The sequence below is a fragment of the Pteropus alecto genome, unplaced genomic scaffold, assembly GCF_000325575.1.
Source record: "Pteropus alecto unplaced genomic scaffold, ASM32557v1 scaffold88, whole genome shotgun sequence".
NCBI classification, from domain to species: domain Eukaryota; kingdom Metazoa; phylum Chordata; class Mammalia; order Chiroptera; family Pteropodidae; genus Pteropus; species Pteropus alecto.
The window spans coordinates 4405371-4421429 of record NW_006494611.1 but is presented as its reverse complement, the minus strand read 5'-3'; the positions used below and the strand labels follow the sequence as shown (position 1 = coordinate 4421429).

The following is a 16059-nucleotide window of genomic DNA, read 5'->3' as shown; positions in this document are numbered from 1 at the left end:
CTAAGCCTCTTCCAGCTCCCCCTACAGTGACCTAAGCAGACCCCTCCCTCCTTTTCTTGGCTCAAAGGCCCCACTTCTTTTTGGACCACCTGTTCAGACTCCATTTCCCTTAATGAGAACACACGGTCTTTACCTCCTACGAATCAGACACAACTAACAGGGCTGGCATTCAGGGGGCTTCTGGAGCATGAGCTTCCCATCATTACAGCTGCGCAAAAACTCTGTGTCTTTTGCCAATAGTAACTAGAGTATAACTTGCTAACGTTTATTGGGTACTTACTGCACACTAGGAACAGTTTCCTTATTGGTAGATATTGTCATCATCCTTTTGCATTTTGTAGGGAAGTGTAGGTACAGAGACAGGTCCAAGCTGGTGAGTGGTAAAGCCAGGAGGCACTACTGTCGTGCTCCAGAGCCCATTGAGCTGTGGGCCATGAGCCTGGCAGCCTCTGCACAACCCCCTCCAGCAGCATTTGGGTGCCCGGGATGGGGGGACCTCCAAATTTAATGTGTGATGGCTCACCTATGCCCTTTGTCAGAAATGCAAATTTCACTCCCTTGACAGATCCTGATTCGCATTCTGATTCAGTTGGTCTGGGAATTTGCTTTTTTAACAGACCCCTGAGATAATTTTTATGCAAATGGTCCTGCCCAAGTCTTCAGTGAGTGAACATAACCCATTAGAGCAGAAAATGGTCAAGGAAGTGGTTCTTCAAAGGAGCAGAAACCAGAACTAAAATAGATGAAAGAGAATAAAGACCGAGAAAGGGGGCAAACCAGCACCTATAAGCAACCAGCCAGAAGTACGAGCTGTGTAGTACAGGGTGACCTGTATGGAAACTTCTAGAAGGCAAGTTACAGTCACAGCTGCCTTCAGAGTCTTCAGCCCTTAATCTTCTCTCCTTACCACACCCAGCTCTGACTGCCCAAAACTACACGATTCCTGACCATATCTATACCCCATCTCTACACCGTACCATATACAAAGAAAAAACTCACTTAGTATTAGCTGACCAAATGGATGAACACAGTAAAGAGGAATAGACAACAACCCCCACCCCCCGCCAACTAGATAACCAAGCCTAATTCTAAGAGCCAAGACCGATCATGGTTTTAATTCATTCTTGCAAATAAGTGAGAGAGGAGGGAAGAAGACCAACTAATTGTCCCCCAAGGAAATGCATACAAATAGATTCTCCATCATACTCAGTGGTCAAGATATTTATTTGCCCGAGGCTAACTTATAATAATCTAGTCTGTTCATCTTTCAAATTATGAAGAACTCCACAGTATCTTTCCTTATGATTTTTTTCATACACCTTTCGCTTGTGCATGTTTAGTATTTTATTGCAAAGCAGTGAGGGACCAGGACTGTGTTTTACCTCCTCAGTGTGCCCTTAGCCTTCTCTCAATAAAATGTTTGCAGGGTTTGTGTGCTCGCTCTTTAAAAATTGGAAAGGGAAATTCTTGAGAAAACAAGTAACCAACACACAACCCTAACAGAATCTGGGGCTGACATTTGCAGAAGCTCTTGCTCCGTATTTGACTTCCCAAACTTGTAAGAGGAGAAGTAGGTATGTAAACCAACCTAGGGTTTTACTTCCTTATGATGATTACAGTCTGTTTCCTTTGGCAAAAGGAGCCTTCCAAAGTCTTTGCCTCTTTTGAAGGGCCTGGAATATCTATTGATATCAAATGTCTGCTGCCTTGCATTTGCAAAGGTGATGACAATGACTGCTGCTGTGGTGCCCTTGGGTGGTATAGAATTTGCCCTGACAGTTCACTCCATCCCCTTGTTAACGACAAAACTCATTTAATAAACAAGACAGACTCTCCTGGCCTAACCAGGGAGTGACTGTGGCCTCCTTGTCACCACATTCCTATCATCCACATACATGCCAGCTCCCCTCAGTGAAGAGTTGAGATAGTTGGCCTTCTCAGTCCTCTGATAACATCCATTGGCAGGAGATTTTAAACACAGTCATTCAGGATGCTACTTCCTCTGACTTCTCTGGCCTTCTCGTCTCTGCTCTTTATTTTTGGATTTGCAGAAATGTCAGGATGGCCAGGTATCAGTGACAGGAAGTTTGAGACTGCGAAATAATTCCTAGGGTATGTGTAACTCTGAATGCCTCAAAGGCTCTGCTTTCACTGAGCCTTAACAGGACGAGTGAACAGCTAATCCCTTGATTCAATGAAATCTATTTCTGATGCTAAGGGAACCCAGGGGCCAAGAAGAGGCCACAGCCATCACACTAACCCACACACCATTTTCCACCTTACAGACTGTACTTATCAGACTTCACCCGCCAAGTTTCCACAATCATATGCCTCCTACCAATTAGGGAGTGTGTGTGTGCGTGTGTGTGTGTGTGTGTGTGTGTGTGTGTGTGTGTGTGTATCATCATTTTCGCTGCAACCTTTGGATTCCCTCAGCCTCAGGTTTTTGTCTCTCACCTACGAGAGCCATAAAGCTACTAAAACAATAGGACCCACCGAAAGGTGTCTTGAACAAAAGGTCTACACTCTTTTTTATGCCATAATTTTTCAGAACAATTCGAATTTCAAATATTCTGTCTTACTGTCTCCTCTCTGTCTTTTTATCTCCATAAGTTGCTAAAGTGACTTACACCTGCATCGTCCAATATTGTAGCCATTAGCCACATGTGGCTATTGTGTACCTAAAGTGGGGCTAGTCTAAATTGAGAGATGTGGTGAAGTGTAAAATACACACTAAATTTCAAAAATGTGGTATGGAGAAAAGAATTTAAAATATCTCTGTAATTTATATATTAATCACATGATGTAAGGATAATATCTGTTAATTAAATATATTATTAAATTTAATTTCCTCTCCTTTCACTTTTTTAATGTGGCTGCTAGAAAGTTTTTAATTTATTTCTACTGGACATCACTGGCCTAGACATCTCGCTATCTCGACATCCAAATGACTGCTGCTTATATTTGAAAAGGGCACAAAAGTCTTTTACCCAACTGTGCTCTTAAAGTTTTAGTTCAGGAAAGAGTAGCTGCATGGCCAAACTGCTGTCATCTCCTCTTCATCCCACACCTCAGAGAGAAGACCCCAAAAAGTGAGGCTGTCAAAAATGCCATCATCACTTCCACAAGTTCAAGTTTCCCATCTACACCCCACTCTCTTCAGAACAGAAGTCTCATTTTGCTGTAATTATTACCAGGAAAGCGTTTGAACCATTGTAGGTAGCACCGGTTTCCAAAATTTAAATGACATCACTACTGAAAGTAAGTACACTCAGCTCAGTACCTGACACAGAGAAGCCCAACAAAGAGTGAAGGTGAATCTTAATTCTTTTTAATCCTCAAGTGGGGAAATACGGTCAAGGTTCTGACCGTATTTCCCCCTGAACAGCAAAGGAACTGCTGGACTCTCCTTCGCTACTTTGTGCATTTACCAAGGAATTACAATGTCAAATTATGAACCACATGCTTAACTAATAATATTACAAAGGCTGGTCTTTGTGAAAAGAAGTTTTACAGGACCTAGTTATAAAAAACCAAGGATTATCGGACCGACATAGAAGGAGGGGGCCTGTGCACATATCCCAGAGGATAAAAAAGCCAGGAGCCAGTCACAGCAGCATTGGGAGCAGGGAGAGTGAAGTACAAATTGTGCCAGGCAACATATGATTGCTTTTTTCTTTTCTTTTCTTTCTTTCTTCCTTTCTTTTTTTTTTTCCTGACAGAAGAAAATTAGTGCTTTGAAGGAACCCAAGTAGATGGAATGTTTTCTTGACTTCTAGAGAAGCACTTGACAGATGTCATATGAATGTTATTCAGAGTGTTCACTGAAACTTGCTCAGAGAGAGGGAGGTGGGCGCAGTCTGGCAGCATGAAGCACGGCTGCCCGGAGAAGCTGTGCAGGCTGGATAAGCCTGGGGGACAGAGGCTTCCCAGGGGTTTGCACATCTCCCACCGTGTGTCCACAGGGGTGCCTAACCAAGACCTTCAACTCTGGATGTGTCTTAAACTAAAAACTAAAAAATTGAGCAAGAGCTAGAGTTTAAAAAAATGTTAAATTCCCAAGACATGATTTCAGCAAGGAGTGTTTGCCAACCACAAAATAATTGCAGAAGCTCCTCTTTGCTCTTTAACTTGCTTTTGGATTTTTGTCCCCACCATTAGCTTGTACTTTACACACCACACACAGCACATGCTCAAAAAATGCTTCTTCACTGCACTATATCTTCTGATGTTAAAAAAAAAAAAAATTAGAAAAAAATTTTTGTAGTTTCCATATCAAGAAAAGGAATTAACATGTACTAGCTAAAAATTCACTGAATGGAATTTCAGTTCTCTTTTAGCCACATATTCCAGTAAATAAGTTTCTGTACCTTTTTTCCCCTGCACAAATCTGAATCAGTTCCCTTGTTTTTGTCACTCTGCCACCCCATACCAATTAGTTTGTTTATTTCTAAAGTCTACCGTCTGCACCTGAAGTGCTGGCATGAGAGCTAAAGGGACATTCACATTCTTCTGCTGGAAAATCAGACCATTAATAAGGGTGGAAGACCAGGTTTCAGGAGGAAAGATGAGTTCGGTTTTAGGTCTGAAGCTCAAGGCTGGTTCTAGAGATATGTATTGTGGAGACACAGCATCTAGATGCTAGTAACAACTATGAGAACTCAAAATGGCCCGTGACATGGAGTGTAAGCTGCGGATTGGACTCAGAGCTAAAAAGTTCTGATCCAAAGATGGAGAGCCCAGAAGCATAGTGTCATGGGAGCTAGTCTCACTGTGCATTCTAAGAAGCAGGTGGCCAAGAGTACAGCAAAGGGATGTGCTAATAGGAGATCAGCAAAGTGTCCACAGAATTTGGTCATGAGACTCTTATTGACCTTGGGGAGAATCATATCCATGGAATGATCAAGAAGCAGAAGTCAGAAGTTTAAATATACTTTTTGTTATCTACTACGCGTGTTATCTAATGCTACCAATTATTTTTACTGTTGTGGATAATTAAGAGTTAATATATAAGGGCACCTACCAATATCGGTTTTCTGCTTTTGACAATGTACTATAGTTATGTAAGATGCTATCACTGGGGGAAGCGGGGTGAAAGGGACACAGGAACTCACTGTACTATTTTTGCAACTTCTTGTGAGACTTAAATATTCCAAAATAAAAAAGTATTTTTTAAAGAGTGAATATGGCAAGGCATTTCCAGAGGCTCACATTAACCGCCCCACACATACACACACCACACACACAAAGGCTTCTGCATTCTCACTGCTCACAGACCCAGACACCCTCCTCAAAGGGCAGAGGCTGTCCACTCCACTCGCCCTGCACTATGGCAGGGTAGAGGGGGAATATTGCAAGGAGTCCACTGGCATAGGCTCTTCAAGCAGTGTGGCAGTAGCCCTTAACTTTGGACCTGGTGTTCTCCCCTGTGAGATGGGCCCTCAGGGTTTGGGGGATCATGAGAGTGTGGGCTTCCCTTCTTCCACATCGCAGGGTCATGACCACTAACCAGGGGTCTGCTCTCTTGTCTCTTTCTCTTTCAGGATGCTTCTATTGCACACAGATTCCACGTGATGAGAGAGAAACACCCTGAAAAATTCAACAGCAGGTAAGAGGGTCGTGCAGCTGCAGCCCCCTGCTACACTGCCCGCGCCCCTCCCCCGTGCCTCCCGCTAGTCCGAGGCCCCCACCTGCTCTCACCCGAGTATTCTTGGCCCCGCCGCCCAGGGACTTCGCTTTCCTGCCACGTTGCCTGAAGGAAGGCTTCCATTTCCAAGAAAATACTGTCAGGAACCTGCCGCAGCCTGGCCTCTTGTCTTCTCCCAGAGGTTGATATGCAGAGGGAAGAAGTTGGGGGCGGGAAGAAAGGAGCGATGCGCCCGCCGTGTGGAGTAAGGGTCTGCTCTTAGCTAACTGGAACCCCTCCTGGGGCTCGGCAGCTTTCTCGAAACGTACCCGCTGCCCGACCCCCAACCCCAGCGATTCCTCTGGGGAGAGGGGCAGCCAGGATGGCAGGAGCCTCATCTTCTCTCGGTCTCAGAGGAGGCGGTAGCTCCTGGGCCAGGGCCCTAAGGGCCAAGAGGGCGTCGCCTCCGCTTCCTGGGACAGCAGAGGGCAGCAGAGGGAGGCCGGTGCAGAGCCGGCGAGACCCCGAGCCCACCAGATCCCATAGCCTGTGCACCCTATGTGAAGTCTGGATATTAGGTACGAAAATGATAACAGAGAGAAAACCAGATCATTTGCAAATAAAGCCAACCCCTTCTTGCTGGTGGAAGGGAATTTAGGAGAAGTGAGTTGTGACTGGCATAGAGCTACTCCTGGGATTAAATTGCCTTTCTCCCTTCTTTTTTCCTTCTCCGTGGTTAATTTTCATCCTTTCTCTTTCCTGTTTGTTGCACCATTTCAAGATGACCACTGGGTTCCACTCTACCCTCAGGCAGGTGGGGAAGAAGGACTTGCCCTGAGCTCCATGGGCTTGACTGTAGCCTGCAGTAGTCTCTTTAAAGCAGAAGTCCGGTGTTATCTGAAGACATTCATTTAAAACCCAACTCCTGAAAAGCTCCACATTTTTATTCCTACTCCTTTCCCCTGATCCCACAGCCTAGGAGGTTAGGCAGGAAGAAGAAAGTATTTTTAGGGATCAGAAACTGAACCTAATGAAGCTACTTCAGCTTCGGGAAAAGTGAGCTATAGGATCTAATAGTAGCTGAACTAATCTTCTTAGGATGTGCATTCTGTCACTGGCCTCTTCTGTTTCTCACACACACACACAGATCTTGCACACTCACAAAACACTATTAATATATACTTCTAGCCCCTGTTCCTACTATAGTAACAAACTTACAAATCAATTGATGTCTTCTCACAATCTTTTTCACTCTCATATATACACAAAATCATGTAGGAAAAAAAAAAGTACTCTTCCATCCATTCCAGACTTTCATGGTCTTTTCACACAGGTACCTTTATACATACTCGTGCACACATGCTTGTTAAGATGCCATATGCTTGTGAAATACAGGAGGTTCTGTTCATTCATTCATCTATTGAATGAATGTATCTTTTGTAAACATACCAGGTACCAGGCACTGCTCCGTAGCTGTTTTGAATAGCCATGTGTTGGGGGTCTCTCAGTCCAATAGTGGAGACAGACTGGAAAGCAGATATGCATGGTGAACACAAAGCAAAGGCATGGAACTTGGTGTGGCAGGCTTTCCAACAACAGATGCCCAAACCAAGACACAGAAAACAAGTACATATTTTCCAGGTCAACAAAAAGTGAGGGGCAACCCAAGGAGAAAGAACCAAATATACAAAAAGATACCAAGAAGTACAAGAATGCAGCATGCTTGGAGAAGAGCAAGCTGTGTAGTGTGGTCAGTTATGTGGTCTCTTGGCACAAAAAGAAGCAAAACCACCGTAGCTGGTAGAAAGCAAGGAGGCAGACAGATGGAGAAATTTCTCTGTATTCCAAAAATCCGTAGGTCAACATATGACATAAATAGAGCAATCATCAATCATCTACATAATTGAGTACCATTAGAAAGATACTTCTGTCAGAAAAAAAGTTGTAATCGCACATTACAGTGAAAACTTTAAACAAATTTACTTTGCCCCAAATGACTGTTTTTCCTTCCTACTTCCCAGTTCCCATTAACAAGACTACTTTTTGCAGTTAGGTGCCTGCCTCACCCTTCACCTGATTGAGGTCAAAGTAGTGTGGTCACATAGAATGATAGGCATGGGGATTTGCATGTAAATCCATGTGCCTACTAATAAATGAAGACACAGTGGCATAGAGGTAGGCCATGTTTCACCAGGTCCCAGAACACTTCCTATTAAGAATTTTGAATCCATGCTGCTTCTACCCTGCCTGTTTGCTCATGTTGAAAATACCCAGGAGTGCCCAATTTGTCCACTGAGAGGCAGGCGAGCAGCCATTTTCTCCAGGCTTCCTTATTTAGCTTTGGAGATGGTTTTAAATAGGCAGGTGGTTGTTGCCATGGTTACCCCATTACACCAGCAGCTAAACTTAGGAAGGGCCACAAGGGATAGGAAGAAAGCTTGATACTGGGGATTTGGAAATGTAAACGATATTATCAAACAAGTCTTTGTTTTATTCGGCTGAACTCAGGTTTTCCAGAGTACGCACTGCTTGTCTGGAGGCCTTTACTGTTTAATGCCTGGGACAGGGCCCTCAAGGATAACCCTGAAGTTAAATCTAGGGAATTGTGACTCTTTTCTTTTCTTTTGAACAAGGGAGTGTGACTAGTCAAGGCTCAAATTTATCTGGAAGCTTGAATCTCTGGCTTGGCTCACTGAATTTTCAGGGCTATTCCAACAAGAACTCTTAACCCGAGGCACAAGGGCTGCAGGAGCTCTGCAAATACCTTGTTATTGTATGTAAGATATTCAATATGTTTTTCTGGAAAGAATGTCCATAATTATCAGAAGGTTTCTGACGGGACCCATGACCCTCAAATGGTTAAAAGTCATAGTTCTGAGTCCTCTTTGAATCCTCAGAGGCATCAAACTATGACTCAGATGTTGGTGTTTCAGGAATGTCTCTCTATACAGGCTGTTGCCAAGGAAGGAGATTGGTTGCACAAAATTAAATTATGTTTCCTGGTGGAATTGTTTTGTTAATGGTGCAAGAACCAGACCCCACGATGCAGGAGGATGAGCCTAGTGCGATAGTCAAGGGGGAAAAAAGGCTTTTAATGGCAAAAACGGGGCTATTTTTGATACATTCTACTTTCTAATCCTTGACAGAGTAATTATTAATTGCTAATTTAGGAATGTTATAAAAAATGATCATCTCATTGTTGACACAAACGACAGAAGAAAGATTTAATTCAACTGAGATTCTAACGTGTTAGAAAGTGTTCTAGGCTACAAGGGTAAGCAAGACATGGTTCCTGCCTTCAAGTAATTCGTAGACTAGCAGAGAAGAGAAATAATCTTCAAATATTTTTTAGAAAATTTTTTTCACATACAGGAGGTTTATTTAGTAGATAATACTGTATACAGGAAGTTGTATAATATAAGACACTTAAGGGCTTCATCCCAAACATCACTTGTAAATGAATTGTTTAGAGTACAGAAATAGAGTTATATGGGAACTAAACCCAGAACTGTTATTTTTTTGAGCTCCTATTAATACCTGGCAATAAACTAGTTTCTTTAAATATATTTGATTATTTAAATCCCAAAACAACCATCCAGGGTAAATGTTAGCATTTCCATTTTACAGATAAAGGAACAAAGGCTAGAAGTCAAGTCGCTTAACTGAGGGCATACAACTTTTTAAGCAGTAGAGCTGATACAATTCTCTTTCTTTAATTGAAATATAATTGACATGTAACATTATATTAGTTACAGGTGTACAACAGTGATTCAATATTTGTATATATTGTGAAATGATCACCACGTGAGTCTGATATGATTCTAACCTAGCTCCTAGTGTCAGAGTTCAAACTCTGTTTACTGCACCTGCTCTCTCCCATGGATTTCATTTAGCAAACATCTGTTATATATCAAACACCCTGATGGATACTTATTATACATGATTTCACTCAGGGCTCACAGTAAAGTGCAAGGGTAAGTGCTACTGTCCCCATTTCAGAGATGAAAAAAATTAAGGCTAAAGAGGATGGAGCTCTTAGCACCTCCATCCACCATTATGGATTGTCTCCGTGGGAAAATGCCTGCTTCATTCTAAAGTGGGGCAAGAGGTACACCGCCCACTCTTAACTTGTGTGGCACAACCCTTCTCCCCATCTAATGTCCATGGCAAGGAGCAGGACCAACTACATGATTTATGTGGGCCAGTGCAAAATGCAAGGCCCCTCTTTCAAAAATTATTAAGAATTTCAAGTCGGTGACAGCAGAGCATTAAACCAAACATAGAGCCCTTCTAAGTGTGGGGCCCTGTGAAACTGTACAGATCTCACACTTGTGAGCTGGCTTCGGCAAGGCAAGAGGAATGAATAAAACAGCGATACATTTGCCAGGGCTCATAGAGTGGGGATGTTTGCAATGAAGGTGAAAGAATGGAGGAAAGAGGATTTTGCATCCGGTAGGAAGGAGAAGATATCAACCACTCAAACAGGCAGTAGTCAGTATTCTCAGGGGAGCTGAGAGTGTACCACTAGTCTTCCAGATACCCAAGGGCCAGCCCTCCATGAAGTTTCTGCACTAACTCTCCATGAATATTTTTGTCTATGTGGAATATATACAGAGAGCTACCTAATTCCAATATCACTGTAAGTGAGTGTCCAGAAAGAGAAGTCTAACTATAGAATTTTTTGTGTTGTTGGTCAGAAACTCAGAGCACTTGGAGAATGTGTTATTCTAAACCTGTTGAGTGCCATCCACTTGAATCTGTCCCTCAGCAGTTTAGGCTGAAGCAAGGTATTTCCTGTTAGGATCTTCAAAGGGACCGAAATAGTGCTTTATTCCTACCAGAAGCTGACTACCTTTTCCAAAAGCCCTTGGGTAATTGATAGGCTCTGGAGTGTTAGCTTTCTTGGAGCCAGGGCTGTGGAGTAGCTGTTGAGGGGTTCCCCACAAGCCCTAATGTAGCCTGAGTCCTTAAGACGTTAGAAATACAGCTCGCAAATAACTAAGCACTTAGGCACCAGGGTCTGCTCTAAGTTAGCATCAAAACTTGGCTCTGCCACTTACTAGTTGTATGACCTTGGGCAAGTTACTTAATCTCTTTAATCCTTTGCTTCCTCCCCTGAAAATCTTGCAGGTTGTTATAAGTATTTAATGAGATAATGTGACACATCGTAGGTTCTCAATAAACATTTGTTGTTGAATATTGTTGAATGACAAGCATGAGGAAAGCATGGCCTTAGATTGCCAGTAAAACATTGACAATAAAAGACTTTTCTGTTGGAGTGGCAAATGGGATTCAGTTACCATAGGGTCGTTGCTTCATTCGCATGGCTCTTGAACTGAAAAGTTGGAGGATAACTAAAAGTTGGAGGAGGTCTCCGCTGTGGTACACTGAATCTGTTGAAATTCCTCTGTAGGGGGCAGGAGGATGGCACCGATTAACCAGACAGGATTGGGTTGGATTCTATAGAACTGAAGTTGTAGAGAAAATGCCTTCCACTGGCTCTTTGGGTGTCCAAGAGGCAGAAATTTGGGGTCTAAATATGAGATTTTTGAGTCCAAATGCCAAATCCAGGGTAGAGGCGGGATCGAGGTAGGGGTCACAGACCCCAAGTGACATGGTAAACAGGAGGAATGGTGTAGGAGTGAATAAGGAGGGGTTGCAGGGCAGGTGCCATGTGCTCCATGGTTACATAGAGCTTACCAGCTGGCCCCATGGAGTGCACAGTGGCTGGCAGGTGAGTGGTCCAGGGCAGTCAGACACTAGAGACGTAACTACCTTCCTTCACTGATGTTTGCTCTCCCCTCACCCACCGAGCATCTATTTCCCACTTTGGATGAACACAGAGATGTTCTGTGGGAGGCAAAATAGAAACCAGCAAAGCTCAAATCATAGTTCTAGAAATGAAAGGGCCTCCTTTCTTGAATATCTATAGTATGCTCTGCAGTCACAAGCATAAACTGTATCACCATTTATATAAGATTTTCTGTTTTTATCTAAAAATAAAACCATTCTAAGTTATTCTTTCCAGGAGCCCTGTGAAGTACCCTGATGTTACAGCTCAAGTGTTTGACTTTCCCAACACATAAAGGTACAATATCAGCAGATACAGTAGAGTTAAAATCCTTTGTTTTGTGCCCTGAATTGGGCTTACCTTCTCCTCCTCTGGTACTTCGCACCTGCGAAGGACCAGCCCTAGGCACCCAGAGGTCCCAACTGTCTGCACTTTTTCCCTCAATCTAGCAATTTTTTTTCCAAATATTTGGGATTCAGAAAAGCCCCAAATGAAATTGATTGTGCTATTTTCTATTTCTATTCTTAGTTCTATAGGTATTTATAAAGGAAGTGCACACCTTAAGCTTTGTGTTCAAATCTTTGACTCTTCAAGTCAATTCTGACAGAGCAACTTATTTAATTACTTGAATGTTTATATACTAGCCCACAGGAATGTTTTATCACCCACCCTCCACACGCTTCCTTGGGAGAGACGAAGAGAGTAAAATGAATGAAATATGGGTTTGTGTTTTTGTTTTTTTGGATTTTTTTTTTTTCCACCAGGCATTCATCATTATGCAACAGCAGAAGACCAGGGTTTTTTTGGGGTGGTTTTTTTTTTTTTTTTTTTTGGCTGTCTTACTTGTTTACAGTCAGCCCTTGATATTTTGCAGAAACAAGGGAATAGCAACATGAATCATTTAAAGCTGTGGATGGTCAAAGATTTTAGGAGGCCTTTATTAATATTTGTATGCAGATCTCTCTGCTCTAAAGATTCACAATATTTTAAATAATATGATGAAATCGCATTAACTCTTAACATTTCCTTCCACTTTCTCCTGGCTCCCCCATCCATGATGGAACTGACAGCACCATTTTTTCAGGCTGATACACATGAGTAGCCTATGATATCTCAAGGCTCCCTAAAAAGTTGCCGATTTACCTGTAGCTTAACAGGTCTTTTCTTCTAGTCCTTGCCAGGCTGGAACAAGAAAGGTATAATTCATGTCAACAAAGTGGAATCAGTTTGTGAAAATATCAGAAGGAACTTGAAAGCAAGCTATGTTTTCAATTCTTTTAGGCCAGATAATCCAAGAGTTATCAGTATTTATTTATTGATTAATCTCTAGAAATATTTCCATCAAAGAGCTCAAGATGTAGTATAGAATCAAGTTCAGGAGGGTTAAGGTCAGCATGATAACCTCATGGAAGAAAATCAAAGTACACAAGTTCAAAGTAAGATGAGAACTGGCTAGGTCCTCTAATGGGTATTGACACTCTGGATGCTTTCCAGAAGGGAGAGGTCAAGAAAGTCCTGGAACTTGAAACCACATCTTACAAGGAAGGGCTGAATTTGGGATTGTTTCACTCAAAAAGTGAAGACAGGGAGAAGTGATTATTGCCCACAGATATTTTAAAGTGTTTCTCATGAAGGGGGAATTGGGTTTTTTTGCACGATAAATCAATAAGAAAAGTGACTAGATAGACCAATTTGAGCTGCAAATAAAGGACATCAATTCTAACAATTAGAACCATCCTCAAGAACAGGGAGCGGTTGGAGAGGGGTTCCACTTTTATGCTAAGGCAGGTGCTGGGCAATCATCTTGGGGCTCCAGTGGAGCCAAGTACCCAAGAGTACAGATTCTACGATTGGACAACCTGGACTCAAATGCTGGAGTTGTCACAAACCACTTGTATGTGACCTTGATCAAGTTACTCTTCTAAACTTCAATCTGTAAAATTGAAATATAAAACTATATTAATTTCTGAAGGCTACTATAACAAATTAGCTTAACTTAGTGGCTCGAGACAACATATATTTACTATGTTACAGTTTTGGAGGTCAGAAGTCTGAAATAGGTCTCACTGGGCTAAAATCAAGGTGTCATCAGGGTTGAATTTCTTTCTGGAGGCTCTAAAATAGAATCTATTTCCTTGCCTTTTCCTGCATTTAGAGGCTGCCCACATTCCTTGGTTAGTGGCCCTCTTCCATCTTTAAAGCCAGCAATGGCTAGTCCAGTCTTTCTCTCATCGCATCCCTCTGACAGTTTCTTTTCTGCCTCCCTCTTCCACCAAAACGGACCCTTGCGATTACATTGAACCCACTCAGACAACCCAGGATAATTTCCCCACCTCGACGTTAGCTGACTGCCAGTTGAAATTTTATCTGCAACCTTAATTGCCCTTTGCCATGTAACCTTATTCATATCCATAGGTTCCAGGGGTTAGAACATGGACATCTTCAGGACATTATTCTGCCTACCACAAGTACCTTACCTCACAGAATTTTTTGAAGATCCAATGAAACAATGCATATTGTTTCAAATAACAAGTGCTTATTTCAGAGGCTTGGCACATCAATGCTGGCTATCATTATTAATGATATTACAACAGATCCTACATCAGATAATAGTCATGTTAGATGACTCAAAAGCCCTAAAATTGAGGTTTGGTTATTCTCTAAGAGGGACAGAGAAATATCTATTGGTTATAGGATATGAGTCATCAGTGTAGCAATATATGGCATTTTTTCTTCATTTATCTTGATAAAGATTTTTCAGTAAAATACCAATACATTTATTATTATATAATAATACATCATACAGTATGATTACATCATATATTGCAATATAATTATAAGTAATTCGTAAAGTTCAGAAAAGCTAAAGTAAGAAAAAACAATCATCCATAGTCCCATCACACAGAAACACAACATTGCCATTTTGGTACATTTCAGCTGTTTACTTGATACCCATATTTTTAAATATTTGTAATAACATGTTTTTATATAGTTGTATATACTATTTTTAAAATAACTTTTCTTTATGCAAGTAATTAAAGCTTATTGTAGAAAAATAAATCATATTGTTCCCTAAAGAAATAAACACTATTAGCATTCGAACATATTTTCCGTCAGCATTTTTACTGCACAAGTTACTTGGGATCACACTGTATACCCTGGTTTAAAACATTATCAACTAGTAGCATTTACAGCTTATTAAAGGAAAATGATATAAAGGAGGTGATTAGAGTGAGTTTATCTGCAGTGGGAGTTTTAATACTCTTTTCCAATTAAAAAAAATTCCAGTGATTTTGTTCAGTTGATATGAGAGTTTTAAAGATATCATTACTCAAGTCTCTTTGCAAGTGTAATAACTATTTGCTATGTTATGCAGCTCTACTTTTGTGGAGAATAAATAAAAAGATCTGATACTCTTAGCAGAGTTCTCAGGTCTGTACCTAGTTTTACTATATCTGGAAAAGACCATTTTGTGTTTTATGTGACCATCAGAGGACAGCAAGAGTTGCCATCTGAACTCTGCAGCGGCATAATTTTTCAAGCACACATGACTATCAGGGTGTTTATGAAAGGGCTTAAAAAGGTGTCATTCCCAATATAATCAGCATTGCTCTAACTCATGCTAACGACAGGAGCGATGGTTTATTAATACTTTCAAGAATTTCATGATCGTTATTTTTAATTGGCACAACTCCCCAAGAATAAGATAAAAGATTATTGGTCCATTTTGCAGATGAGAAAATTGAGGCTCAGAGAGATTATGCAATTTGCTTAGAACATACAATTAGTTAACAGGGGAGCTGCTATTCGAACCTAGGTCTGTCTGATTCCACAGCCTCCACATATCCTGCTACACTTCCATGCCTCTCTGATCGCCCAGTTTGGGGCCCCATGACCAAAGCAGCACCCAAGAGAGAAACTAGACAAGAGCCACAGAGACGATTAACAGGACCCATGAGAAATTTTTAAATAAACAAAAAGCATTTTTTCCTGGAGAGGAGAAGCAGAGAATGTATGGGGTTGGGCCTGAAGTGTGTGAAGGAATCACAACAGGAAATAGTGACCACACCTCCTTACTCTTCATCTTGACTCAGGAAAGTATGAAGGGGAGAAAATGTGCTTCTAAAGTGAGGATTGCTGTTTGGGATGAAAGGAAGAATCTCCTGGCTTGGAGACATAGTCAAGGCTAAAATGAGTTATTGAGAGAAGTTGTGAAATGTCTTGCAAAGTTTTCTAAAAACAGAAGACAGCCTCATTCGTCTGGGATGACAAACACAGCATCTTCTCTGAGTGAGCTCACTACACCCACCAAATGGGAGCCCTCTGCTTTCCCACCTCACAACTGACAAGTGTGTCCCCTACAAGAACTCCTACCTCCTTTGTTCCTCAATTCCCAGTTGGTCCCCAAGATGTCCCCTCCTCAGAATTTCCTCAGCAGCCTCCGGACCCATCTGGGTGCTCTTCTCTCTCTTAGGCCCACCCTACTTGGAGCTACCTGTATTTTTGTCCTCTTGCTGCCACACAGGAACCTATTGCCACAACTCATGATCCATTTTATAGAATTTAAATTCAGCTGATTTGCAGTTAGGGCCCTTTATAAAATTTTTCTCCTCAAACACCAGTCCAGTCTTATTATTTGCTT

At 41.7% G+C, this 16059-nt stretch overlaps 1 protein-coding gene across 5 annotated transcripts in view; it reads left to right on the top strand.

The window, feature by feature from the left end:
* The window catches only part of DGKG (diacylglycerol kinase gamma), a 177560-nt gene that overhangs the window by 93636 nt on the left and 67865 nt on the right, over positions 1–16059 (top strand). For all 5 annotated transcript variants that reach the window (XM_025042358.1, XM_025042359.1, XM_025042362.1 and 2 more), the window contains one exon: positions 5544–5608. In XM_025042358.1, coding sequence (XP_024898126.1) covers positions 5544–5608 — 65 coding nt within the window. The remainder of the gene's footprint in view (positions 1–5543; positions 5609–16059) is intronic.